This window comes from Lagenorhynchus albirostris, chromosome 3 (genome assembly GCF_949774975.1).
Source record: "Lagenorhynchus albirostris chromosome 3, mLagAlb1.1, whole genome shotgun sequence".
Classification (NCBI taxonomy): Eukaryota; Metazoa; Chordata; class Mammalia; order Artiodactyla; family Delphinidae; genus Lagenorhynchus; species Lagenorhynchus albirostris.
The window spans coordinates 152,952,231-152,979,540 of record NC_083097.1 but is presented as its reverse complement, the minus strand read 5'-3'; the positions used below and the strand labels follow the sequence as shown (position 1 = coordinate 152,979,540).

Sequence of the window (27,310 nt, the reverse complement as noted above, 5' to 3'; positions counted from 1 at the left end):
ATTTATATAATGGGGGCCTCAGTAGGGGATAAGAGAAAGAGGCAGAAGGAATATATGAAGAATTAATGGCCAAAATCTTCCCAAATATGAAGAAAACATTAATCTGCACATCTAAGAAGCTCAACAAACTCCAAGTAGAATAAACTCAAAGAGATCCAAATCTAAGTACATCATAGCCACATTACCAAAAGGAAAAAAATGAAGAAAGAATCTTTTTTTTAAAAAACACCATGGTGGCCACTTCACCACTGACCTTGGCAACTTCCATGGCCGAGAGCTGGATCCTCCCACTTCTCGACACGCACAGAAGAAAGAATCTTAAAAGCAGCGAAAGAACAATGACTCATCACAGAAAAAGGATCCTCAATAAGATTAATAGCTGATTTCTCATCAAAAACCATGAAAGCCAAAAGGCAGTTAGTATGACATATTCAAAGTGATGAAAAAAAGAAAAACTGTCAAAAAAGACATCTATAGCCAGAAGAACTATACTTGAAAAGTGAAGAAGAAATTAAGACATGCCCAAGTAAACAAAAATGAAGAGAATTCATCACTAGCATCCTGCTCTACAAGAAATACTGAAGGGACTCCTTCAGTATGAAATTAAAGGACACTAGACAGTAATTTAAATCCACACACAGAAATAAAGAGCTTCAGTGAGGTAACTACACAGGTAAATATGAAAGACAGTATAAATGTCTTTATTTTTTTAAATTTCTGGCTGCACCCTTGCTTAGTTCCCCAACCAGGGATCGAACACACACCCCCTGCAGGGGAAGCACAGAGTCTTAACCACTGGACGACCAGGGAAGTCCCAAAATATATATATATATATTTAATTTTATTTTATTAATTTTTTTACACAGCAGGTTCTTATTAGTCATCAATTTTATACACATCAGGGTATACATGTCAATGCCAATCACCCAATTCATCACATCAGCATCCCCAACCCCCCGCCGCTTTCCCCCATTGGTGTCCATACGTTTGTTCTCTGAGACAGATCTGTGTCTCAATTTCTGCCCTGCAAACTGGTTCATCTGTACCATTTTTCTAGGTTCCACACATATTCGTTAATATACGATATTTGTTTTTCTCTTTCTGACTTACTTCACTCTATATGACAATCTCTAGATACATCCACGTCTCAACAAATGACCCAATTTCATTCCTTTTTATGGCTAATATTCTATTGTATATATGTACCACATCTTCTTTATCCATTCATCTGTCGATGGGCATTTAGGTTGCTTCCATGACCTGGCTATTGTAAATAGTGCTGCAATGAACATTGGGGTGCATGTGTCTTTTTGAATTATGGATTTCTCTGGGTATATGCCCAGTAGTGGGATTGCTGGATCATATGGTAATTCTCTTTTTAGTTTTTTAAGGAACCTCCATACTGTTCTCCATAATGGCTGTATCAATTTACATTCCCACCAACAGTGCAAGAGGGTTCCCTTTTCTCCAAACCCTCTCCAGCATTTGCTGTTTGTAGACTTTCTGATGATGCCCATTATAACTGGTGTGAGGTGATACCTCATTGTAGTTTTGATTTGCATTTCTCTAATTATTAGTGATGTTGAGCAGCTTTTCATGTGCTTCTTGGCCATCTGTATGTCTTCTTTGGAGAAATGTCTATTTAGGTCTTCTGCCCATTTTTGGATTGGGTTGTTTGTTTTTTTAATATTGAGCTGCATGAGCTGTTTGTATATTTTGGAGATTAAACCTCTGTCCGTTGATTTGTTTTCAAATATCTTCTCCCATTCTGAGAGTTGTCTTTTCGTATTGTTTGTAGTTTCCTTTGCTTTGCAAAAGCTTTTAAGTTTCATTAGGTCCCATTTGTTCATTTTTGTTTTTATTTCCATTTCTCTAGGAGGTGGATCTAAAAAGATCTTGCTGAGATTTATGTCAAAGAGTGTTCTTCCTATGTTTTCCTCTAAGCGTTTTATAGTGTCCAGTCTTACATTTAGGTCTCTAATCCATTTTGAGTTTATTTTTGTGTATGGTGTTAGGGAGTGTTATAATTTCATTCTTTTACATGTAGCTGTCCAGTTTTCCCAGTACCACTTATTGAAGAGACTGTCTTTTCTCCATTGTATATCCTTGCCTTCTTTGTCATAGATTAGTTGACCATAGGTGCATGGGTTTATCTCTGGGCTTTCAATCTTGTTGCATTGATCTATGTTTCTGTTTTTGTGCCAGTACCATATTGTCTGGATTACTGTAGCTTTGTAGTATAGTCTGAAGTCAGGGAGGCTGATTCCTCCAGCTCTCTTTTTCTTCCTCAAGACTGCTTTGGCTATTCGGGGTCTTTTGTGTTTCCATACAAATTTTAAGATTTTTTGTTTTAGTTCCTTAAAAAATGCCATTGGTAATTTGATAGGGATTGCATTGAATCTGTAGATTGCTTTGGGTAGTATAGTCATTTTCACAATATTGATTCTTCCAATCCAAGAACATGGTATATCTCTCCATCTGTTGGTATCATCTTTAATTTCTTTCATCAATGTCTTATACTTTTCTGCATACAGGTCTTTTGTCTCCCTAGGTAGGTTTATTCCTAGGCATTTTATGCTTTTTGTTGCAATGGTAAATGGGAGTGTTTCCTTAATTTCTCTTTCTGATCTTTCGTTGTTAGTGTATAGGAAGGACAAGAGATTTCTGTGCATTAATTTTGTATCCTGTTACTTTACCAAATTCATTGATTAGCTCTAGTAGTTTTCTGGTGGCATCTTTAGGCTTCTCTATGTATAGTATCATGTCATCTGCAAACAGTGACAGTTTTACTTCTTCTTTTCCAATTTGTATTCCTTTTATTTCTTTTTCTTCTCTGATTGCCATGACTAGGACTTCCAAACCTATGTTGAATAATAGTGGTGAGAGGGGACATCCTTGTCTTATTCCTGATCTTAGAGAAAATGCTTTCAGTTTTTCACCATTGAGAATGTTGTTTGCTGTGGGTTTGTTCGTGTATGGCCTTTATTATGTTGAGGTAGGTTCTATGCCCACTTTCTGGAGAGTTTTTATCATAAATGGGTGTTGAATTTTGTCAAAAGCTTTTTCTGCATCTATTGAGATGATCGTATGGTTTTTCTTCTTCAGTTTGTTAATATGGTGTATCGCATTGATTGATTTGCGTATATTGAAGAATCCTTGCATCCCTGGGATAAATCCCACTTGATCATGGTGTATGATCCTTTTAATGTGTTGTTGGATTCTGTTTGCTAGTATTTTGTTGACGATTTTTTCATCTATATTCCTCAGTGATATTGGTCTGTAATTTTCTTTTTTTGCAGTATCTTTGTCTGGTTTTGGTCTCAGGGTGATGGTGGCCTCATAGAAAGAGTTTCGGAGTGTTCCTTCCTCCGCAGTTTTTTGGAAGAGTTTGAGAAGGATGGGTGTTGGCTCTTCTCTAAATGTTTGATAGAATTCACCTGTGAGGCCATCTGGTCCTGGACTTCTGTTTGTTGGAAGATTTTTAATCACAGTTTCAATTTCATTACTTGTGATTGGTTTGTTCATATTTTCTATTCCTTCCTGGTTCAGTCTTGCAAGGTTATACCTTTCTAAGAATTTGTCCATTTCTTCCAGGTTGTCCATTTTATTGGCATAGAGTTGCTTGTAGTAGTCTCTTAGGATGCTTTGTATTTCTGCAGTGTCAGTTGTTACTTCTCCTTTTTCATTTCTAAGTTTATTGATTTGAGTCCATTCCCTCTTTTTCTTGATGAGTCTGTCTAATGGTTTATCAATTTTGTTTGTCTTCTCAAAGAACCAGCTTTTATGGCTTCCCTGGTGGCGCAGTGGTTGAGAGTCTGCCTGCCGATGCAGGGGACACGGGTTCGTGCCCCGGTCCGGGAAGATCCCACATGCCGCGAAGCGGCTGGGCCTGTGAGCCATGGCCGCTGAGCCTGCACGTCCGGAGCCTGTGCTCTGGACCAAAAAACCAAAAACCAGCTTTTAGTTTTATTGATCTTTGCTGTTTTCTTTGTTTCTATTTCATTTATTGCTGCTCTGATCTTTATGATTTCTTTCCTTCTGCTAACTTTGGGTTTTGTTTGTTCTTCTTTCTCTAGTTCCTTTAGGTGTAAGGTTAGATTGTTTATTTGAGATTTTTCTTGTTTCTAGAGGTAGGCTTGTATAACTATAAACTTCCCTCTTCGAGCTGTTTTCGCTGCATCCCATAGGTTTTGGATCATCGTGTTTTCATTGTTATTTGTCTCTAGGTATTTTTTGATTTCCTCTTTGATTTCTTCAGTGATCTCTTGGTTATTCAGTAATGTATTGTTTAGCCTCCATGTGTTTGTGTTTTTTACGTTTTTTCCCTGTAATTCATTTCTAATCTCATAGCGTTGTGGTCAGATAAGATGTTTGATATGATTTCAATTTTCTTAAATTTACTGAGGCTTGGGCTTCTACAGTGGCACAGTGGTTGAGAGTCCATCTGCTGATGCAGGGGACATGGGTTCACGCCCCAGTCCGGGAAGATCCCACATGCTGCGGAGCGGCTGGGCCCATGAGCCATGGCGGCTGAGCCTGAGCGTCCGGAGCCTGTGCTCCGCAATGGGAGAGGCCACAACAGTGAGAGGCCCATGTACAGAAAAAAAAAAAAATTTTACTGAGGCTTGATCTGTGACCCAAGATGTCATCTATCCTGGAGAGTGTTCCATGCGCACTTGAGAAGAAAGTGTAATCTGCTGTTTTTGGATGGAATGTCCTATAAATATCAATTAAATCTTTCTGGTCTTTTGTGTCATTTAAAGCTTCTGTTTCCTTATTTATTTTCATTCTGGATGATCTGTCCATTGGTGTAAATGAGGTGTTAAAGTCCCCCACTATTATTGTGTTACTGTTGATTTCCTCTTTTATAGCTGTTAGCAGTTGCCTTATGTATTTAGGTGCTCCTATGTTGGGTGCATATATATTTATAATTGTTTTATCTTCTTCTTGGATTGATCCCTTGATCATTATGGAGTGTCCCTCCTTGTCTCTTGTAACATTCTTTATTTTAAAGTCTATTTTATCAGATATGAGTATTGCTACTCCAGCTTTCTTTTGATTTCCATTTGCATGGAATATCTTTTTCCATCCCCTCACTTTCAGCCTGTGTGTGTCCCTAGGTCTGAAGTGGGTCTCTTGTAGACAGCATATATATGGGTCTTGTTTTTGTATCCATTCAGCGAGCCTGTGTCTTTTGGTTGGAGCATTTAATCCATTCACATTTAAGGTAATTATCGATATGTATGTTCCTATGACCATTTTCTTAATTGTTTTGGGGGCTTTTTTGTAGGTCCTTTTCTTCTCTTGTGTTTCCCACCTAGAGAAGTTCCTTTAGCATTTGTTGTAGAGCTGGTTTAGTGGTGCTGAATTCTCTTAGCTTTTGCTTGTCTGTAAAGCTTTTGATTTCTCCATCGAATCTGAATGAGATCCTTGCTGGGTAGTTTAATCTTGGTTGTAGGTTCTTCCCTTTCATCACTTTAAGTATATCATGCCACTCCCTTCTGGTTTGTAGAGTTTCTGCTGAGAAATCACCTCTTAACCTTATGGGAGTTTCCTTATATGTTATTTGTCATTTTTCCCTTGCTGCTTTCAATAATTTTTCTTTGTCTTTAATTTTTGCCAATTTGATTACTATGTGTATCGGTGTGTTTCTCCTGGGTTTATCCTGTATGGGACTCTCTGCACTTCCTGGACTTGGGTGGCTATTTCCTTTCCCATGTTAGGGATGTTTTTGACTATAATCTCTTCAAATATTTTCTCTGGTCCTTTCTCTCTCTCTTCTCCTTCTGGGACCCCATAATGTGAATGTTGTTGTGTTTAATGTTGTCCCAGAGGTCTCTTAGGCTGTCTTCATTTCTTTTCATTCTTTTTTCTTTATTCTGTTCCACAGCAGTGAATTCCACCATTCTGTCTTCCAGGTCACTTACCCGTTCTTCTGCCTCAGTGATTCTGCTATTGGTTCCTTCTAGTGTAGTTTTCATTTCAGTTATTGTATTGTTCATCGCTGTTTGTTTGTTCTTTAATTCTTCTAGGTCTTTTTTAAACATTTCTTGCATCTTTTCGATCTTTGCCTCCATTCTTTTTCTGAGCTCCTAGATTATCTTCACTATCATTATTCTGAATCTTTTTCTGGAAGGTTCCCTATCTTCACTTCATTTATCTTTTTTTCTGGGGTTTTTTCTTGTTCCTTCATCTGGTGCATAGCCCTCTGCGTTTCATCTTGTCTATCTTTCTGTGAATGTGGTTTTTGTTCCACAGGCTGCAGGATTGTAGTTCTTGCATCTGCTGTCTGCCCTCTGGTGGATGAAGCTATCTAAGAGGCTTGTGCAAGTTTCCTGATGGGAGGGACTGGTGGTGGGTAGAGCTGTCTGTTGCTCTGGTGGACAGAGTTCAGTAAAACTTTAATCCGCTTGACTGCTGATGGGTGGGGCTGGGTTCCCTCCCTGTTGGTTGTTTGGCCTGAGGTAACCCAACACTGGAGTCTACCTGGGCTCTTTGGTGGGTCTAATGGAGGACTCTGGGAGGGCTCACACCAAAGAGCACTTCCCAGAACCTCTGCTGTCAGTGTCCTTGTCCTCACGGTGAGCCACAGCCACCCCCCACCTCTGCAGGAGACCCTCCAACAATAGCAGCTGCGTCTGGTTCAGTCTCCTATTGGGTCACTGCTCCTTCCCCTGGGTCCCGATGCACACACTACTTTGTATGTGCCCTCCAAGAGTGGAGGCTCTGTTTCCCCCAGTCCTGTCGAAGTCCTGCAATCAAATCCCACTAGCCTTCAAAGTCTGATTCTCTAGGAATTTCTCCTCCCGTTGCCGGACCCCCAGGTTCGGAAGCCTGACGTGGGGCTCAGAACCTTCACTCCAGTGGGTGGACTTCTGTGGTATAAGTGTTCTCCAGTCTGTGAGTCACCCACCCAGCAGTTATGGGATTTGATTTTACTGTGATTGCGCCCCTCCTACCATCTCATTGTGGCTTTTCCTTTGTCTTTGGATGTGGTGTATCTTTTTTGGTGAGTTCCAGTGTCTTCCTGTCAATGATTTTCCAGCAGCTCATTGTGATTCTGGTGTTCTCGCAAGAGAGAGTGAGAGCACATCGTTCTACTCTGCCATCTTGGTTCAGGGCCAAAATATGTATTTATTTGTGACTCTTTTCTCTCTTCTGAGTTAAAAGTCAATTGCATAGAGCAATTTTGATAAAACTGTGTTGATGGGCTTATAATGTATAAAACAGTAATTTATGACAATGGTAGTACTAAGAAGAGATAACAACAGAGCTATATTGGAACAAAGTATTTGTATACAACTGAAAGTAAATTGCTATTAATCCAAACCAGGTTATTTTAAATTAAGATGCTAATTATAAACCCCTGGGCAATGACTGAGAAAATAACTCCAAAAAATATAAGAGAAATAAGGAATTAAAATGGTACACTACAGGGGGAGGGATATATTGGAAGATTGGGATTGACATATACTCACTACTATACATAAAATAGGTAACTAATAAGTACCTACTGTATAGCACAGGGAATTCTACTCAATACCCTGTAATGGCCTGTATGGGAAAACAATCTAAAAAAGAGTGGATATATGTATTTGTATAACAGATTCACTTTGCTGTACACCTAAAACTAACAGAACACTGTAAATCAACTATACTCCAATAAAAAAGTTTTTAAATGTTACACTAGAAAAGATCTAGTTAACAAAAAAAGAAGGAGTAATGGAGTAATAGAGGAATAAAAAAGGTATAAGACATATAGAAATTAAATTCCAAATTGGCACACATAAATCCTACCTTCTGAGCAATTACATTAAATGTAAATGGATTTTTAAAACCCCAAATAGTCAAAGCAATCCTGAGAAAGAAGAACAAAGCAGAAGGCATCATACTTCCTAATTTCTAGCTGTACTATAAGGCTATAGTAATAAACAGACACATAGACAAATGGAACAGAATCAAGAGCCCAGAAGTAAACCCACAAACAGTGCACAAAGTTTCCAATTTCTTTACTTCCTTACTAACACTTGTCTTTTTTTTTTCTGTTTTTAAATAGTAGCCATTCTGATAGATGTGAGGTGATATCTCATTGTGGTTTTGATTTGCATTTCCCTAATAATTAATGATGTTGAATGTCTTTTGGATTATGCTATTTATTTATTTACTTACACAAAGAATCCACAAAAAATTTATTGGAGCTCATGAAGATGTTTAGCAAGATTGCATGATACAAGAGCAATATATAAAAATCAATCATATTTCTATACACTAGCAATGAAGAATTTTTAATGAAATTAAGAAAGCAGTTTCACTTATAAAAGCTTGGAAAATAATAAAATATTTAGGGATAAATTTAACAAAATAAGTGTAAGACTTGTATAGTGAAAACTATATTGTTGAAAGAAATTAAAGAAGACCTAAATGAATGGTAAGACATCCATATTCATGGATTGGAAGACAATAAAATGTTAATATGGCAATATTCCACAAATTAATTTATAGTTTCAATGCGATCTGTATTAAAATCCCACTTGGATTTTTTTTTTTAGAAATTGCAAATTGGTTCTCAAATTTATATGGAAATGCAAAGAATCCAGAATAGTCTAAACACCTTGAAAGAGTAGAACAAAGGTAAAGGCCTCATGCTTCCCAATTTTAAAACTTATACAAAGCTTCAGTAATCAAGATAGTATGGTACTGGAATAAAGATAGAAAAATAGATCAACAGAACAGAATTGAGATTCCAGAAATAAATTCTTACTTTTACCATCAAATTTCTTTTACAAGAATGCCAAGACAATTCAATAGCGGTAGGACTACTAAATGCAAAAGAATGAAGTTGGACTCCTTCCTCCTACGATACACAAAAAATAGCTCAAAATGTATCATAGACCTAAATTTAAGAGGTAAAATTGTAAGTCCTTATAAGAAAACATCACCTCTTCATGACCTTGGGTTAAGCAATGGTTTTTAAGATGTGACACCTAAATCACAGTGACAAAAAAATAAATTGGACTTTACCAAAATAAAAATTCCTTAGAGAGTTTCAGCAGTAGACTTGAACCAGCAATGAACTTGAAGATAGATGGATAGAGAGTATGCAATATAAAGAACACAGAAAAAATGGAATGAAGAAAAATAAACCAAGCCTCAGAGAAATGTAGGACACCTTCAAGCACACTAACATATGTACAGTGGGGGTGCTAGAAGGACAGGAAAAGAGAAGGGAGCGTTAAAAAGTTTTGAAGAAATAATGGATGAAAGCTTTCCAAATTTGCTGAAAACATTAATCCACATATCCAAGAAGCTCAATGATCTATAAGTAAGATAAATGCAGAGATACAGACCCAGACACATTACAGTAAAATGCTGAAAGTCAAAGACAAAGAGGAAATCTTGAAAGCAGCAAGAGAGAAATCACTCATCCATACAAGGGAACCCCAATAAGATTAACAGCTGACTTCCCACCAGAAATAATGGAGGCCAGAAGGCAGTGGGATGACCTGACCTATGCAAAGGACTAAAAGAACCTAGAATCTTATGTCCAGTAAAACTCTCTTTCAAAAATGAAGGATAAACAAAATTACATAATGGTGATGGTTGCACAATTCTGTGAATATACCAAAAATCATTGAAGTTTATACTTTTAAAAGAGTGAATTTCATGGTATGTGAATTACATCTCAATAGAACTAGTTTTTTGGGGTTTTTTTTAATCCAATGAGTTTACTTTTCACTTAGGCTTCTAATCAGCACCACTGTCTACCCTGCAGTGTCTGAGTAGGGTGATTGCCAGAGCAAACCTCCATGCCAAGGCTGGCCAACTTGACCCGGAATTCCAGGGATACAGCCTTGTACCTGAGAGTCATCACAGCCAAAATGCTGGAGGCCCATCTGAGGTGCCATTTCAAAAGGAGACTCTTCAAACCTGTTGTGTAGTCAGGGTTTGTTCGGCAACATGAAGCCAAACAATGGAAAGCCACCATCTGTGTTTCTCTTCTTTCTGCATGTGTGTGTGTGTGTCTGCACAGAATGCGTGTGTGCGTTAGAAACAGAGAAAGAGAAAGAATGCTATACTGTGATTGCAGCCAGCATTGGGTTTTGGTGCCTCCTATGTGCCACTGTTGTCCCAGGCACTTTATGTATACACAATATCTTACTCAATCTTCATAGCAGTCCAGAGAGGCAGAGATTGTTACTCCCCACGTTTCCCAGAAGCAGACTTTGCATCAGAGAGAACAGGCACTTGCTCAAGGTCTAGAGCTCATCAGCTGGAGAGCCAGGTTCTAAGGCCTCAACACTCCCTGGCAGTATCGGCCTGATTAAATCCAGGGCCTGAGGCCTGACCTAAGTGTCTGGCTCGCTGACTCAGTATTGGCTCTGGATTTGCTAACCTCTAAGCCTTATTTCATCTACCTGCAAACTCAGTTGAAAAGCCTTGGCCTACTCTGCTCCACTGGGGAAACCCCAGAGAAGCATGGCTGAAGGTCATTTCCTCATGGGTGAGTGGGTTTCCAAGGGTCAAGAGCCAGGACCCTGTAACCCAAGCTGGCTGAGTGGGAAGAGGCAGAGGGCTAGATCTGAGCCAGGGCCTGTTGGGCAGATCAGGGAGCAGGCACAGTGGAGTCAGGAGTCTAGGCAGAGCCCAAGAGGGGCAGGTGTGGGCTGTGAGCAGGGACAATGACCCCAGCAGCCTCAGGCACTAAGGCCAGCCCCCAACTCCAAGAGTGCAGGCTGCAAACTAGCCAGGCTGTGGGAATTCTTCCCAGTTTGCTCTTCCAGGAATATAGGCTTTGGGAAACACTCAGGAAAAGATCATCCCCAGAAGAACTAAGAGCTCTAGGGAGGCATTGTAGGCCCCAGACCCTCCACCCACTTCTGCTTACCTGTCAACTAGCAGCTCATGCACCCTCCGAACCTTGAGGTGTGAGAGGATTGGCTCCCAGTTTGGGAAACGCTATCCTTGTCGGGCCACATCAGTTCAGTTAAAGAGGATCCAGAATCATTGAACCCCCTACTCCCTCAGACCCATTTTATTTATCTTCCAAGTCATCTGGCTCTTATTTAATTGCTCCCACATTCCTGACAGCAAAGGCAGCAGATCCAGCCGGTGCCTGGAACACATGCTTGAAAGCTGTGTGCAGAATGGGGCGGGCCATGGCCAGACCACCACGTGGCCTCCTGGAGGCCCTGAAGCCAGCCTTACTTTCTAAGCAGGGAACCCCTGGACAACCTGAGCCAAGCCCTCCGTCCCATGTGTCACTCTTGGCTGGCCAGCAAGTCCATATCCGGAGGCTTCCGGCAGCCACAGCACAAACCCTGTACAGTCGGCCCTCTGTACTTGCAGGTCCCACATCCGTGGATTCAAATAACCACGTATAAGAATTTTGTTTTAATTTCCAGAAGGTTCCAAAAAGCAAAACTTGAATTTGCTGTGCACCAGCAACTATTTACATAGTATTTACATTGTGTGAGGTATTATAAGTAATCTAGAAATGATTTAAAATATACAGGGGATTGTATAGGTTATATGCAAATATAACCATTTTATACAAGGGATTTGAGCATCCTTGGATTTGGGTATCCTGGGGAGTCATGGAACCGATTTCCCAGAAACCAAGGGCTCAGCACTCCTTCCCTTCTCCCCTCTCGTCCATTCAGCACGAATTTACGAAGTGCTCGTGCCTGCCTGGCCCTGTTCTAGGCCTCGGGGAAGCAGCGGGAAGCCAGGCACAAAGGGCCCCAGCTCTCAGGGAACTGCCGTACTGGTGGGGCTGACAGAAAATAAACAAAACACAAATAAGTGGATTTCAGGAGTAAAGACTGATATGTGCTTGGAAGGAAATAGCAGCCAGCTGTGATGGAAACAAGTGCGTGAGAAGGGTGAGGAGATGTCTTCAGTTTCAGGGTCATGAGGGCAGTCACAAAGGGGGGGTGTGAATGTCCTGGGGCAGAAGAGGGCTGGCCTCTTGGGGAACTGAGAGAGACAAGAGGGACCCAGTGCTTAGCCGAGGCTGATGGAGCAAGGAGCAGGGCCACATGGGAGCGCTGTGCCTCCTGAGAGTCTGGATGTTATTCCACTTAAATGGGAAGCCCTGGGAAGGGGTGGGCATCTTTAAAAGGCCCCTCTGGTTGGTGGGGTTGAGGTGCCAAGAAGAAGGAGGCTGTAAGGATGGTGCCAATGCCAAGTGGTGGTGACTGGTGATATGGTGCCAGCAGGGCTCAAGAGAGGTGGTGGCTTGGTGTGTTTTAGAATCTCTTAGATGGGCTAGATGTGTCCTGTCCCACCAGTGATGGGATCAGTCTCTGGAATGCTGCCATTCCCACTCTGAACACCCCTCTGGGGAAGTGGAAGGTGGAAGGTTTGGGGTCCCACAGCGCTGCTTCCATCCTGAACTGCTCCCCACTAGCTAGGTGACCTCAGACATGCCACGCACCCTCCCGGAGACCTCAGGGGACACTCGGTGAATGTCAGAGCTCTTTCTGCCAAAATAGTTTGCACTTTGTTAGGCTTGAAGTCAAACTGCCTGGGTCATGCCTGGGTTCAGCAGGACGTGACCCTGGGCGTGGTAACCTTTCTGAGCCTCAGTTTCCTCATCTGTAAAATGTGCTGGTGAGGTTGCAGCAGGGGTTAAATGAAAGCTGATGGTGGAATTCCCAGTGCGTGATGAGCCCTAAGTGAGTGATGGTTACTCTTGCAGCTCCTCCTTCATCTCCTGAGCTGCACCTCACACCAGGCCCCGGACTCCACTCTCAGGACCCCAGGTCCTCAGAATGATAATCGCAGTCTGAGCTTTCTTGGAGAGAGCTTGGAAGTGAGTGTGAGGAAAGGCAGCAAAAGCTGAAGGACCAGACAGAAACACAGCGCTTACTCCAGCTGTTTTCAAGTTAAAGTTTATTGCCTTGTCTGACTTGGTAGCTATACACGTGTATCCAATGGCATCAAAGAGTCCATGGTGAAAAGTCAGTCTCCCCTGCCACTGCTGTCCTCCCACCATCCCGTTCCCCTACTCGGAAGTAACTTGATGACCACATTCTTCTCTCCACACCCAGAGATGTTCCATGTTTATACAAACAAAAGTCTACCGATTTTTTTAGCACAAATGGCTGCCAGTTAAAAGACATGCCTTTTTAAAAATGTAACAATATGCCTGGGAGATTATTCCGTATCAGAAATACAGAACTACTTTAATCTTTTTCACAGCTGCATAGTATCCCATTTAGATAAGCCTCCCATCCCTTCTTTTTTTCTTCCCCCCCCACCCCGGTACGCGGGCCTCTAACTGTTGTGGCCTCTCCCGTTGCGGAGCACAGGCTCTGGACGCGCAGGCTCAGCGGCCATGGCTCACGGGCCCAGGCGCTCCGCAGCATGTGGGATCTTCCCGGACCAGGGCACGAACCCATGTCCCCTGCATCGGCAGGCGGACTCCCAACCACTGCGCCACCAGGGAAGCCCCATCCCTTCTTTTAAGCAATTCCACTTGTACTGTTTCTAATGTCTTTATCATCTCAATTTGTTCTACAATGAGTATTCTTATACACCTGTCATCTTATATATTTGTTAATATATCTATGGAATACGTTTCTAGGAGGATCATTGTAGCAATTGGCACAAAAATTTTTAATATTAATTAGTATTGCCAAATTACTCTCTGTAGAGAATGTACCAATTTATCCTTTCAACCAATGTGTGAGGTGACTGTCCTCATTTCCCTTGATATAAGTTATCAGATTTTTTTCACTCTTTCTAATCTGATATGATTATAGTTTTAATTTTCATTTCTTTTATTGTGAATGAAGATTTCCTTTTGTTTTGCAACCTAAAGGGCTGTATTTTATGTGTACTCTCTATTCATATCTTTTGACCATTTTTCTATTTGATTGTTGATGTTTTTAGAGTTGATTTGTAGGAGCACTTTTATATCAAGGTATCTAGCCTTTGTGACATGAGTCAGAAATATGTTTCCACTCTGGCTTTTGACTTTGTCGACAGTGCTTTCTGCCTTGCAGACATTTTTGTTTTTGTATGGTTGGATCAGACTTTATGTCATAGCTTCTAGATTATGAACTGTACTTGGGAAAGTTTGCCCCTCTCCATGGTTAGAAAGGAAATTTTCCTCTAGGATTTTTATGATTTTTTTGAGGCATGTAAATCTTTGATCCTCTTGGAATTTATCGTGGTTCATGAGGAGGTATGAATCCAACTTGACTTTGTCCTGATAACCACCGGCCTGCCCACCACCCTCTATTAATAACAGTTCTCATCCCAGCAGTTCGAGGGGCTCAGGCATAGGGGCAAGGGCAGATCACAGCATAGATGGGGCTTTGGATTTGAGCCTCTGTCCTAAGAACAATGGGAAAGTGAGGAGTGGCGGGACGGGAGTGCCATGATCAGATTTGCATCTAGCCTCCGAATGGAGACTGGAGAGCATTGGGCCAGCATATTGGAAGCCATCTCTGATCCCAGGTACATCCCTTTCACTGCTAGTGGGTTTCAGCTCCTGGGTCTCCAGTCCTCTCTCCAACACCACTTCTGGGTGAACTCCTAGGGATCTTGATATCCGCATAGAAGCCCCTCATACCCTTGGCCTCTCACACCTCACTCGTGATTGACGGCCTCAGTTCCTACTTCACTGGCACAGTTGGAGCAGTTGGAAGAAAACTTCCACAAACCCCACCTGCACAGCCACACACCTGCATGCACTGCCTCCCTGCTTATTGCCACAGATGGACTATCTAGGCTCCTGAGCACAGCCAGTGCCACCTCTTATGCCAGGGCCAGTCCTTCTTGCCTCCTCAGGGGCATCACTCCAGGAATCCCCCTTTCTCCAACATATCGAGTCTTCCCCTTCCAGCTGATTGTGCAAACATGCTGCTGTGCCTCTCATCCTGAAGAAATCCCTTCTCTGGACTCCACGCCACCAAAGCAACTACTCCATCTTTGCTCCCCTTTGCAGCAGAACTCCTAGAAAGCTCTCACTGTCCACATTCCTCCCCTCCCCTTCCCATCAGATGTCCACTCCTGTCACCCTTCCTGTCTGTGGCCTCTGCATTGCTAGGCCCAGCCATCAGGTCTCAGTCCTCACCTCACATGACTGTCAGCACTGATCAGCATGGGGATTTTGCCATCCCCCTTGATGCACTCCCTCCACTCAGCTTCCAGGACTTCCTTCTCTTTTGCACCCCCTTGTAACTGTTGGAGTGCCCCCGAGGGCCAGGGGTGCACAGCTGAGCTCCTGATACTTCCAGCCAAACCTGCCAACCTACAGTCTCCCCACCTCTGTTGATGGCAACAGCATCCTTTCAGTCACTCAAGCCAAAATCTTCCTTGACTCATGTCTCTTCGACTCCACAGTCTAGAGAAATCCTCTTGGCTCTACCTGCAGAATCAATCCAGAATTCAGCCGCTTCCACTGGCTGCAAGCCACCATCACCTCTCCCCTACATCACTACAATAGCTGCCCCACATGGTATGACCCTTTTAAAACATAAACCAGGTCATATTATCTCTGCTCAAAACCCTGCAAGGGCTCCCATCTCAGAAAGAAGATAAAGTCCTACAAATCACCTACAAGGCCCCCCCAATCTGCCTCCCAGCACTAATAGTGCCCCTTACCCTGCTCTGCTGCCTGTCTCTTTCCATGACACTATCGCCTTCCAGGTGATGTACTGTTTATTATGTTTATTGTATCTCAGCTGTCCTCTCACTAGAAGAGGACAGGGATGCTTAGGACAGGGATGTTTGTCACGTTCACTGCTGTATCCCACTTTCCCAGAACAACATTTAGAACAGTAGGCACTCAGTGAATGTCTGTGGGACAAGTGAAGAGGGTGATGAGTGAAGAAGCTATTGCAAGTCAGGAGATGCTGGTAACATGGATGAGGTTGTGGTATTGGGGAGAGACCCAAGGGGATGGGATTCAGAGCAACAAACAGTGGATGTGCCAATAGAGCATGTCGAGAAGGACTCCTCATTTTCCCATTCACCAGCTGGGCAGGAGGGGATGCCATCCACAGAGACCAGGAGCTGGAGAGGAGCACATTTGTGGGCAGAAGATTGTGAGTGTGACTGTGCATCCCTGTTTGAGGAATCATGGGATTATTCAAGGGGAAATCAAGCAGGCAGCTCAAAAAGGGAGCTTGGGCCTCAAGGCATGGTCAGGACTGGAGATCTACATTTGGGACACTTCCACCTATTGTAGCCATGAGCATGGAAGAGCTCCTTGGGAAAGATGGAGAGAGGAGACTGATGAGCAGGGAACTGAAAAGAAGAAAGCTTAGACTTGCTCCCTGAGGAACCTTGGCATGTGAGGCTGAGAGAGGAGACTGAGTCAGCTGAATAGCCAGGGAGGTGGGAGGACGTGTCTGTCATCTTGGAAGCCAAAGGAGGAGAGCACTTCTAGAAGGAGGGAGAAGATGAGTCCAAGGAGGAGAAGAAATCCTGTCAGGCTTATTGATTGGAGGAGGTCGTTGGAGACATGGTGAGTGCCATTTTGGTAGAAGGATAGGAATGGAATCCAAACCGTAGGGTCATGAGGTGAGTGGAAGGTGAGTGAGAGGAGACCCCCTCCTTCCAGCAGCGCAGCTGTGAGGGAGAGAGGAGCTGGGGCCGGAACAGAGGAGGGTGTGGAACAAAGGATGGTTTCTCGTGTTCAGAGCTGTGGGAAAGGATATGCTTGAAGGGCAGGCTTGACCAGGGGAGCTTGGGGGCGGCAGGGTCCCAAAAGGAGGAGGCGGGTCATCTCCTCTGAGTTGTCAATGAAAATAATCAATAAACAATCTATAAAAGGCATAGAAAAGAGTTTTACTTGAGCCAAACTGAGGAATATAGCCCAGAAGCCAGCCTCACAGATAACTCTGAGAAACTGCTCTAGAGAAGCATGGTTTTCAGCACAGTTTTATGTCTTGTCAGAACAAAGAACCTCAAACAAGTCAGGGATACATTCCTTCAAGGTTTCAAAAAAACAGATCAGCAAGTAAACAGTGAGTCAGTATGGCTTTGGCACCTGGGAAGGGAATCTTATCATGAAAGGAGTACCAGCATTGGTGTCCCAGGAAGGGAGGCATTTAATCTTTATTTTTAACATGGACATTCTTTACTTCTGGTCAATGTGCCCTTTTCTTTAATAATTAAAGCAGGTGTACAGTGTATGTTTGATAGGCCACAAACAGGATGTTTTAGTTAGCAGAAAATCCAAGTTAACTCATGTATAAGCCAGAATGACTTCCCCATACCTCAATATGTGAACATTTCTTCTATCAGAGTTAGCCTGAGGGGCACGGAGCAGAGGCCAGGCACAGGTGCAGGTACAGGCAGGTGTGGACGTGTGGCATCAGAAAGGCAATGGCAAGTCCATCTGGTGGCTTTTATCTTTTTTGTAAAACAGAGAGCAGGCTGAAAGAGAGATGCCAGCTGTACGGATGTCCACGTGGCCAACAACCTGCCCGGCCCCTAGTCTAGGCTTAGGGAACACACAGCCCACTCCCCCGCCACGTTACGTTCTCAGGCATTAGCACCATCATGCATTAGTTTCTCAAGCGAAAAATCATTATCTCATCTCTCTCCTTCCTCTATGCCCGATGCACCTCTCCACTCATCCTCCACCATTAAATCCATGAGCAAGTAAGTCCTGTCTGTCCTCACTGATAATTACCATCTGACTCACTTCTCTTCTTCTCCACTGCCAGCCCCCAAGTCCAGGCCACTGTCACCTACAGGGGGACAACTGCAACCCATCCTCATGCCCACTCACACTCCCTCAAATCACTCCTCTGTGCAAAACTCTTCAGTGGCCGCCACTGTCCTTCAAATCATGCTCCGCTGGACAATGACGTGGAAACGAGATGCTGTGGTCTGGCTGGCTTGCCTTCTCCCAGGCTCTCCTCTGCTGCAGCCCGCTCAGTTTCGCCTGGACCCTAGATGCCCAGTGACCTTGGCGTGTTCAGAGCTTTTCCCTCCTAGCCACAGGCTTCCCTCCCTGTTCCTCTCCCCGATAACTATTCCTCACCCTCTGAACTCAGCCTAGCCTCCCGACCTGAGTCGGCCCAGTCTGGCTCTGGCCCCTCATTACGTGCTGGGAGCTTCCTGTGCTTCCTCCTTGTGTCGTTGTTTTCTTAAGTATTGATCCATCCAAGGAAAATTCTGTGAGTCAGAGATCTTGCCTTTCACCATTGGTCCCATTAACCTGCACCCAGTGGCGATCCGTAAATATGTGTGGGCTGGCTGACTGCCGAGGGCCGCCTCCCTGTGCCGGCCTCACTCTCCAGACTGAGGTCTGGGGCCTGCCAGGAGAGAGCAGAGGAGTCACTTGTTTGGCAGCAACATGGCTTTAGTGGAAAATGTGTAGGATTTGAGAGTCAGGAGATTTCCTTCGGGGATAAATTCCACCCCTAACCAACTATGTTGCCTTCGACCAGTCATTTCTTTCTCTCTGAGCCTCTGTGTGGTCATCTGTCACATGGGTATGTTCATCATACCTCAAAGATTGTTGAGAAGGTCAAATGCTGTCATAGATATGCAATATGGCTTGCACACTGTAAGGTGAGGAACACCTGAGTGTTCTCCATGGGGCAAGTCTCAGCTTGCTGCACCAGCCTTCCCTGCAGCAGCCACCTGTGCTTCCAGACTCGCCCCCTTCAAATCCCCCATGCGCAGCCAGGCTCGGCACCGCTAACCCTGGAGCTGGGCTATGGGCCCCCGACCCCCTACATGTCAGCTTCAGCCACACACTCACACATCCAGGGCACCTAGGAGTATTCTCACCTCCGCCCAGAATGTTTTCTTTCTCAAGTCTCTCCCTTTCCACGGAAATGAACCAACCCCTAGTGAGTTCCAAAATTTGTTCTTCAAGCAGGAACAGGTCTGATTCCTACACTGCCTGCCAAAACCCAACACGGATGGGCCCCAAGCAAGAAGCAGCAGCAGCCTCATGTAATGCATGCAGGAACCAAAACTTGCTGGATTGTCTTTACCAGGCACACGCCCACCCAGCCACTCCAAGGACAGAGGCACTCCCTCTGCCCTGCCACTTGGCTTTGGGGCCAATGACAGCATCAAAGCCTTGCTAGGAGGGGTGGCCAGGAGCTGTGTGAGAGAGTGGCCGGCCTGGGCGAGGGGACCCTCTCTCCCTTTGATGCTGACTGTGGCTTCTCTGCTTGTGTTTTGCAGGTCCTCCCGTAAGTGTCCTGGATTATGCTCTCTGCTCCTGAAAGATAAGACATTTTGTTTTCTCTCTGTGTAGCACTTTCATGAAAATAATATTTGATTAGAGTGGTCTGTCCTTAAAGTTAAATTCAGTCCCAGACAGGGCCATATTTTTTTGTGATTTGTAGATGAATGCAAGCACAGGATTCCATGGGCTTGACTTGCCCAGTGAAGCATCCTGTGACTGTTTTCCCTGCAAGAGAGCTGACATGAGCCTGGCTGCTCCTCACCAAATCTCTGGCTCAGCTTGATGCACAGCAATGCAAGCACCATGCCCATATTTCCTAAATGTTCAGCAGCAGTTGATCTGTGTAAACATTTTCGTCTCACATGCTTTGGCAGAAAGAGCTCTGGAGTCAGGCAGTTATGCCAGGAATATGTTGCGCCTGACCACTAGATCCTGGGGTCCGTTTTCCTTCTTTGCCAAAATATTTGACTCTCTGGGTTGGGCAACAGAGACCTTGAGAGAACAGCTGGCCAGTGAGGGTGCTGAGTTTGAGAAGCGTGTGATTGGTGCCCAATCCACAGCAGCCCCGGAAATCCCATTCCTTCTCCAAGACACGTGACAAGTCTGCCTTTGATTCATCTTGGCAGTTTTTCAGAGCCTGATAAATCCTGATGAATGAATTCAAAAAGCGCATTGACAGTCCTCTTGAACCAAAATTAACCTTCTAAAGGAATTCCTTTCAGATGAGCAGCTTCGTTTTACTTCCACTTACCATGATTCATTTCCCGATCAGCACCCTTCAGAATCTGGACCTCTTGATGCATGTAGCAGCACCACATTGAGCCAGAAAGTGAGAATGTCTAGATTTATGGGCTACGAGCAGTTTTTCACAGTTGAGTCCTTCCTGACTGTCACATGGAGGCTAGCCTGCGTGAACTTGCCGAAGTGTGTAATGCAGAGGGCTATGGAGAAAATTTGGTTTTTTGTGTTTTTTTTCTTTAAACTTGGCTTTTAAACGACTAAGTGGATTAAACAAATGCAGAATTCTCAAGCTGCAACCTGAGATGGATGCCAATGTATGGGACACTGGCGGGACAGCCACTGCTCCGAGCACATGGGGTCAGAGAAGCATCCAGTAGCAGTAAACGTGCCCCCATATCTCTGGTTTCCAAGGCTGTCTTCCTCAGGTCACCCCATCCCAGTGGCAACAGACGGGAAACCCATATCCTGCTCACTAGGCCCCAGATCAGGCCCCATTTAAGGAGCATTTTCCATGGTAACTGTGATGCCACCCTCCAGAAGCCCACAATCCCACAAGGTCCTTGCCATGTGCCTTGGCTGACGTGGGGAGGACACATGTGGTATGTGCCCTGGGGGCCCCTCCAGCCTGGCCCTATGAGGTGAGGAATGGGTGCACCATCCCCCAAACCCACTGGAGCCTTGCATCCCCCCGCTTGAAGGAGTCAGTTACTAGCCAGCAGCCTCTGCTGCAAACCCTGCAGATATTGGGGGGATCTGGGGCCCTGACTGAGTTCTAAGTGTTGCCATATGGTTTTCTGCCGAAAGTCTAATTATTAATGACGTATTAATTACCACAGGGGCAATCAGGACGAGATGGCTACCCGGTAATTTGCCATATATTTTTTTGCTCTCTTTGCCCTTTACTCTCAAGCCAGTATTCTTCCTCTGTGCCTTTATTTACCTGTCTGCACTCCTCTCCTCCTCCTCCTCTGCTCCTCAGTGGCTATGGTCTCTCTGTGGAGGGAGTAGCGTTAGCTCTGTGAAGATGCAGGATGTGCAGATCTGCAGGGCCCTGGCCTGGAGGGAACTGTCTGCAGCTCTAGCTGCCTTGCAGACAAATCAAATAGCCTCCAAGAAAGAGTCTCATTGGCGTGCTGAGTCCACCCAACACTGCTCTTCCTGGCCAGTGTGTCAGCCCTGAGCCCAGGGTCCAGCCCTTGGCTGTGGAGTGAGTGCCCTCCTGTGGGCGTGGCTGCCAGACTCTTTCCAGTGGACAGAAGACTCCCTGTCCCAGCCCACCATGTCCTGTCACCACTCGAGAACGAGAGACTGGTTAGTTCCAGTTTGGCCTTTTTGGTGTCGTTACTTCTCAGATCTTTTACAATTAAACCTAAAAGTTAGCTTATACTTGGAATGGATTTCCCAGCCTGGGCTGAGTGAGCACCACTTCAGAAGCAAGGTGAAATATGGCTGTGCCACTGTCCAGTCCCGCACGGAGATTAAGGCCCATGATAGCAGCATGCAGAAATCCTGATAAAGAAAGAGCAGAGGGTAAGCCTGGTGAAGGAGAGCATGGCAGGACCATCCTGTTGGGAGATTTGTTCTGTGCCACAGGCCAGGAGGATTCAGGGAGGGAAATGTTGATGGATTCAGAGGACGCTCTAGTGGCCAGCTCTGTCCAGAGTCAGGATTGGCTGGCAGTGGAGGGCGGGGTCAGGGGGTGGGTGTCCCCAGTCTTGCAGGAGCCACCTTCCCAGAAGGCTGTGGAGGGCCGTCCAGCCCTGAGCATCAGGGAGACCTGGGCATGGATTCCAACCCTGCTGCCTCCTAGCTGGGTGACCTTGGGGAAGGCTCTGGCGTTCTCTGTGCTTTAGTTTCCTGTTCTGTGAAATGGGGTCATGCAAGGCCTCCCTAACAGCACTGGAGTTGGGATTAATTAAGACTGAGGAGGTGATGGCTACACAAAATGGGTCACAAACCCAGCCTACAATTCTTGGTGGAAACTTTGGGGGGCATTTACGTCATGTCTCGAGTGGTCTGTGCTCCACCCACCCAGGCAGCCAGGGCAGCTCCCCCAGCAGCAAGCAGCCCAGCCCCTCAGACCAGAAACATCCTGCTCTGTGTGGGGTAAGAACGAAATGCGAAGCCGGCCATGATCCACCTTCACCCCACAGGAGCACACAGGGTATCAGGGCACCGCCACCTCCCAGCAGCCTTTCCTGATTGGCCCACACTCCTAGACATGGCAGCTAGAGTCTTGGGGAACCACAGGCTTTTGCTGGAACATTTCAGCCTCGTGTCCTGGGCCTGCTCGCTTCAATAGCTCAGGAGCATTGGAAACTTCCTGACAGAACCACTCCTGGGATTACCTAGTTACCTTTTATACTCCAGGGTTACTCTTGATTGTAGGTGCCCGTGTCCAAAGGGGAGTGGGTGGGTGAGTGGATTTCTTCCCTCTTGCGCATTGTTGTCTCCTCTGAGCACACATGACCCAGGCTGTGAGCATCGGAGAGGCTGCTGGCTGATTGTGGGAATCATTTTCCTTGGGCGAGGGTCAGGGGACTCCAGACCAGCTGCCAGGGGTCCAGTCTACCTCCCACAGAGCTTCTTCCCCTCTGCCACCATCCCTGCCCTTCCTCCCAGGACGGAGCAGGCTGGGGGGTGGCCAGCAGGCTCTGTGGGTGATGAGTAGGAGTCCTCCTTCAGAGTTAGGCAGCTGGGAATTGAATCCCCTCACAAGCTGTGAAGCTGGCGGCAAGACCCTCAGCAGCCCTAAAATCTGTTTCCTTCCATGTGAAGAAGAGAGCTGGGATTTAGGTAAAGTGAGGTCACAGCAAATGGTGGTCAGGTGACTAAGGCCATTACAGGGCTGTCAGGGAATTAAGCCTGGTGTTTAGTGTATGAGGTTTTTGGCACTGAGCCTGGGTCAGAGACAGGGCTCTGTGAATTTGGGGTGGGGAGGCCAAGGGAGGGATGTGCATGCAGTGTGTCCACCTGGTATGAAGTTGGGAGCTTTCTGGGAAGGGAGCAGGTTAGGGCCCAGCAAGCCTTCCCCACTGCCCGTTTGCAGACAGCACTGGCAGCCCACGCCCTTGGCCCCTTAAGCTTCTCATCACTTGGCAGCCCTGAGAAGGCTGGGCCCGGTGAGGGGTGAGGAGAAGCTGGTATCATACCCACAATTACCCCAGGGCTGGGTTGCCCCTTTTCCTGAGGTCGCCCACCCCAGTTTGCATGCAACTCCACTTCCACACAGATCTGGGCATCTTCCCTGACTGGGCTGGCCTTGCCTGCTGCTGAGTTCAAGGTGTTTGTGCCTCCAGTGCCAGGAGCCAGCCGACTCACCCAGCTGTGTGCCTCCAAGCACCCTTGTTCCATCAGGCCGCACAGGCTGTCCCTTCGGTGGAGGGATACAGGGTGGAAGTGACACTCCGCCTGGCTTTCCCCAAAGGAGGGAAGCAGGCCCATGTGGGCAGGCGGAGGTTGGGAGGGAATTCTGTAGGCTCAGGGCACCCATGTGTTTTAAGCTGAAATTCAGCTCTCTCAGCCTGTAGAGGGCCTGGCTCCCAGCCCAAGCTCTGCTGACAGACGGGTCCATGCGCTTATCCCAGGGTTAGGGCAACCCCTGCAGCACAAGGGGCCTGGCCACCTGAGAGGCACCTCGTGTACTGAGTATTCACGGACTTTGAGTCTGTCTGACCCCAGTCCCATCCTGGCTCAGCTGTGCGGTCTTGGGTACTTGGCCTCTTAGAACCTGGGGAGATCACACCTACAGAGTTGGAGACTTAAAGGGGGGAACACACGCAGAGCCCAAGTGCAGCATGGCAGGTGGCAGCCCCTTGATAATACCTCTATCTTTCCTCACCCCACAAAACCTCGAGGGAAGGAAAGACAGGCTTAGGAAATCATTCTGATCCACCAACACACATTGGCAGCATTTGGAAAAGAAAATGGCTTTGAACAGTCAGTTTTAGAAAAAGTTTTTGAGGCTCCTTTCTTTTTCTTGAACTAAACTTCAAGACCAGCTTCAGGCAGTTTTCTGTTATGTTTTTCCTTTGTGCTAAAAACATGTCACTTCCTAAAGGGAAGTAAGAGCAAGAAAAGAGTCAAGCAAGATGCTTGTGGTAGAGACTGTGCCGGCCTCATATTCTGGATTAATCCAGTGTGGCCCCTCACCCCGTAAGGAGACCTGCTGAAACCAGGTCCATATATGGACCCGATAGGGGCTGTAGGGGGACAGGGCCATAGGAGCTAAGCATGTCTGTGGGGCAGGCTGTGGACTGAAAAGGGCCTCAGTCACCTTGTCCACAGCCTCCCTGTACAGAGGCCAGCCTGTCCTTTTCTGCTGCCAAGGGTTCATGAATAGCTCTCTGCTGATGACAAAAGAAGCATGTTTTTTTATAAAACCTTCCCAAAATAGAGAAAAGCACAAAAAAAGAAAAAGCAATCGTCCATAATCCTACCACCCACAGATAAGTCCCCTCAATATTTTGGCATTTGTTCTTCCCATACTTTTTGTGTACAAATTTGTTTTTATAGTTATTATTCTAAAAATGGGATTACAGTGGACATACGTTTTTGTGGCCTATTTTTTTCCACTTAACATAGCATGAGATTTTTCCACATCATTAAGAATTCTTATAGAAAGTAATAGCTGCATAACATTTTTTTTTTTTGGCAGTATGCGGGCCTCTCACTGTTGTGGCCTCTCCCGTTGCGGAGCACAGGTTCCAGACGCACAGGCTCAGGGGACATGGCTCACTGGCCCAGCCGCTCCACGGCATGTGGGATCTTCCCGGACCGGGGCATGAACCCGTGTCCCCTGCATTGGCAGGTGGACTCTTAACCACTGCACCACCAGGGAAGCCTGCTGCATAGCATTTTATCACATATATAATTGATTTAACCAGTCTCCAAGTTATATTATTTATATTGACCATCTTTCACCCTTGTAGTCAACGTCGTGGGAATTAATCTAGGCTTATTTCCATGATTATCTCCTTTGTTTGTTTCTTTTGTTTTTTGTTTTTTGGTGTTTTTTTTGTGGTACACGGGCCTCTCACTGTTGTGGCCTCTCCCGTTGTGGAGCACAGGCTCCGGACACACAGGCTCAGCAGCCATGGCTCACGGGCCCAGCCGCTCCGCGGCATGTGGAGTCTTCCCAGACCGGGGCACGAACCCGTGTCCCCTGCATCGGCAGGCGGACTCTCAACCACTGCGTCACCAGGGAAGCCAAATGATTATCTCCTTTGAATAAATGTCTAGAAGTTGAATTGCTGGCCCAAAGGGTTTGCACATGTTTAAGGCTTTTGATGTGTACTGCCAAACTGCCCCCCCGGAAGCTGTGCTAATTTACATTCACACCAACAGCTCATGAATGCTGCATGTTGCCCCAAGCCCTGGCCAATCATGGGTATTATACTTTTAAATCTATGACAACATAAGTTAAAAATTTATGGATATACGTATGTATCTTGTTTTAATTTAGGGTGTATTTTCGTTAGAAGCACAGTCTCAGAGATTAAACTAGTGTTGATAAATATTGTGTAATTCTAACTGCCATCTGGTGGTAGAACTTGGAATTGCAGGTATAGAATTTAAAGAGATCACCAGCATTTGAGAGCTTTCAGATTCCAATTGATCCAGGGACAGCAGATATCATGCAATCAGACACACACGGGAGAATTTTGAACTCAGAACATTGTCAGTCCAAGGTGGGACCTGCAGAGGAGCCCTGGGCCCAGCATTCTTACATTAGAGGGTAGTAATCAGCATTTATGTTGATAAAGTGATTTTGCCATCTCATAAATAGCAGGCTTGGCTCTGTTCAACAAATACAGAAGGTGTATTGTGTACTAGGGTAGCACAAAAAGAATCAGACCCAGTTGCAGCCTTTGGGGAGCTATGGGGGAGGGGGACCAACAGCCAATTTACCATGGGATAGAGAGGGAGGGACAACTTGGAGTCACTGTGACCTTCCTAGAGGTTTCTTCTCACAAACTCTTTTTTTGCACTCCAAAATGTGGCTTCTGTCTAGGATGAAAAGACCTGTCTGTCACGCAAGGCTCAGTATTGCCTACATCTTGACTTTGGCACAGAAAAAGTCTCATCATCTCCTATTTACAACATCGAAATCCTCACATTTCCTCTTTTTTGGTATTTGGACTTTTTTGACTCAGCATTGAGCTTTAGTGACTTTCGCATTTGTTTTACACCTTCAGAATACAATTCAAACATTTTTGAAAAATGTGTATTTGGTAAATCTTCCAGGGCTTAAGATTTGTGTATTTGAATGTATGAGGAGAGTATTAGGTTGTGAGGTACATAGAAATGATGAAACCCAGTGAGGGCCAGTGGTACAGAGGCCCTGGAATGGGAGAGCATGCCCACTTCAGAAACACTATCGGTCATTGTCTCTGTGCCAGGTGCTTTTCTGAGTCTTTGGACTAGCACCAAACAGGAGTGACAAGGCCCCTCCCTGTAGTGAGGAAGAGAGAAACAAACAAGTAATAAGCCAACAAGATAGCTTCAAGCAGTAAAATGTGCTAGAGAATAAAGCAGGGGACGTGATGAGAGGGCTGACTGGGTGGATGGGTGGGTATAATTTGGATTAAATAATCAGAAGTCTCTTGGGGAAGATGACATTTGAGGTGAGACTTAAATGATGAAAAGATGTAGCAATCTTTGAGGGGGGTTGAGAAATGCTTCTGGCAGAGGAAGAAGCAAGTGCACAGGTCATGAGGTAGGAACAAGCATCGTGTGTCCAGGGTACGTGCGAGGCCAATGTGGCTCGAGTGAGCGAGCAAGTGCCAGGAAATGGTAGAAGGGGAAGTCAGAGAGGTCTCCAAGGCTCTGTGGGATAGAATCTTATAGGCCACGGTGAGAGGCTGACCCAGGCAGGAGGCCAAGGAAACTTGGCTCTGTGTTTACAGAAACTACCTGTCCACAGAGACAGCTGCCTTGACAAGGGTGGGGAGTCTCTCTCCTCCCAAGGGAGCTAGAAAAAAGGACTGTCCACTCTCATCCCCCAGAAGCCTTTCCAATGGGCCTGGGAACAAGTGCACAGACCAAGTGCTTGCTGGGGGCGTGATTGCCCGCATTCCCACCCTGGGAGATTGATGGTCTCGGCCCTGCTGGACAGAGGAGGAAGCTAGGCTCAGACATTGATAGGACTTGGCCAAGAGACGAGGCCCACCTGAATGGCAAAGCCCGGATTAGCACGCAGCCTGAAGACTCTCCATCACACCAGCCACCCTATCAGTAAGCAGGTTGTGGCAGCAGACCAGGGCTCAGACTGTCTGTGCATTGGCAGAAGGGTCTTTCTCCTCTCACCACCCAGAGAAACAGATTATTTGGGGTGAATTTTCTGTTTCTCTTCCTCATCCCTATTTTTATCTGGCCCTGGAGCTCTCTCCCCATTCC

General features: G+C 45.6%; 1 protein-coding gene across 1 annotated transcript in view; it reads left to right on the top strand.

Annotated features, from left to right (window-relative positions):
• COL23A1 (collagen type XXIII alpha 1 chain) overlaps positions 1–27,310 on the top strand; it is a 354,126-nt gene that overhangs the window by 288,702 nt on the left and 38,114 nt on the right. The window contains exons 4-5 of the mRNA XM_060144375.1: positions 19,168–19,175; positions 20,749–20,775. Coding sequence (XP_060000358.1) covers positions 19,168–19,175; positions 20,749–20,775 — 35 coding nt within the window. The remainder of the gene's footprint in view (positions 1–19,167; positions 19,176–20,748; positions 20,776–27,310) is intronic.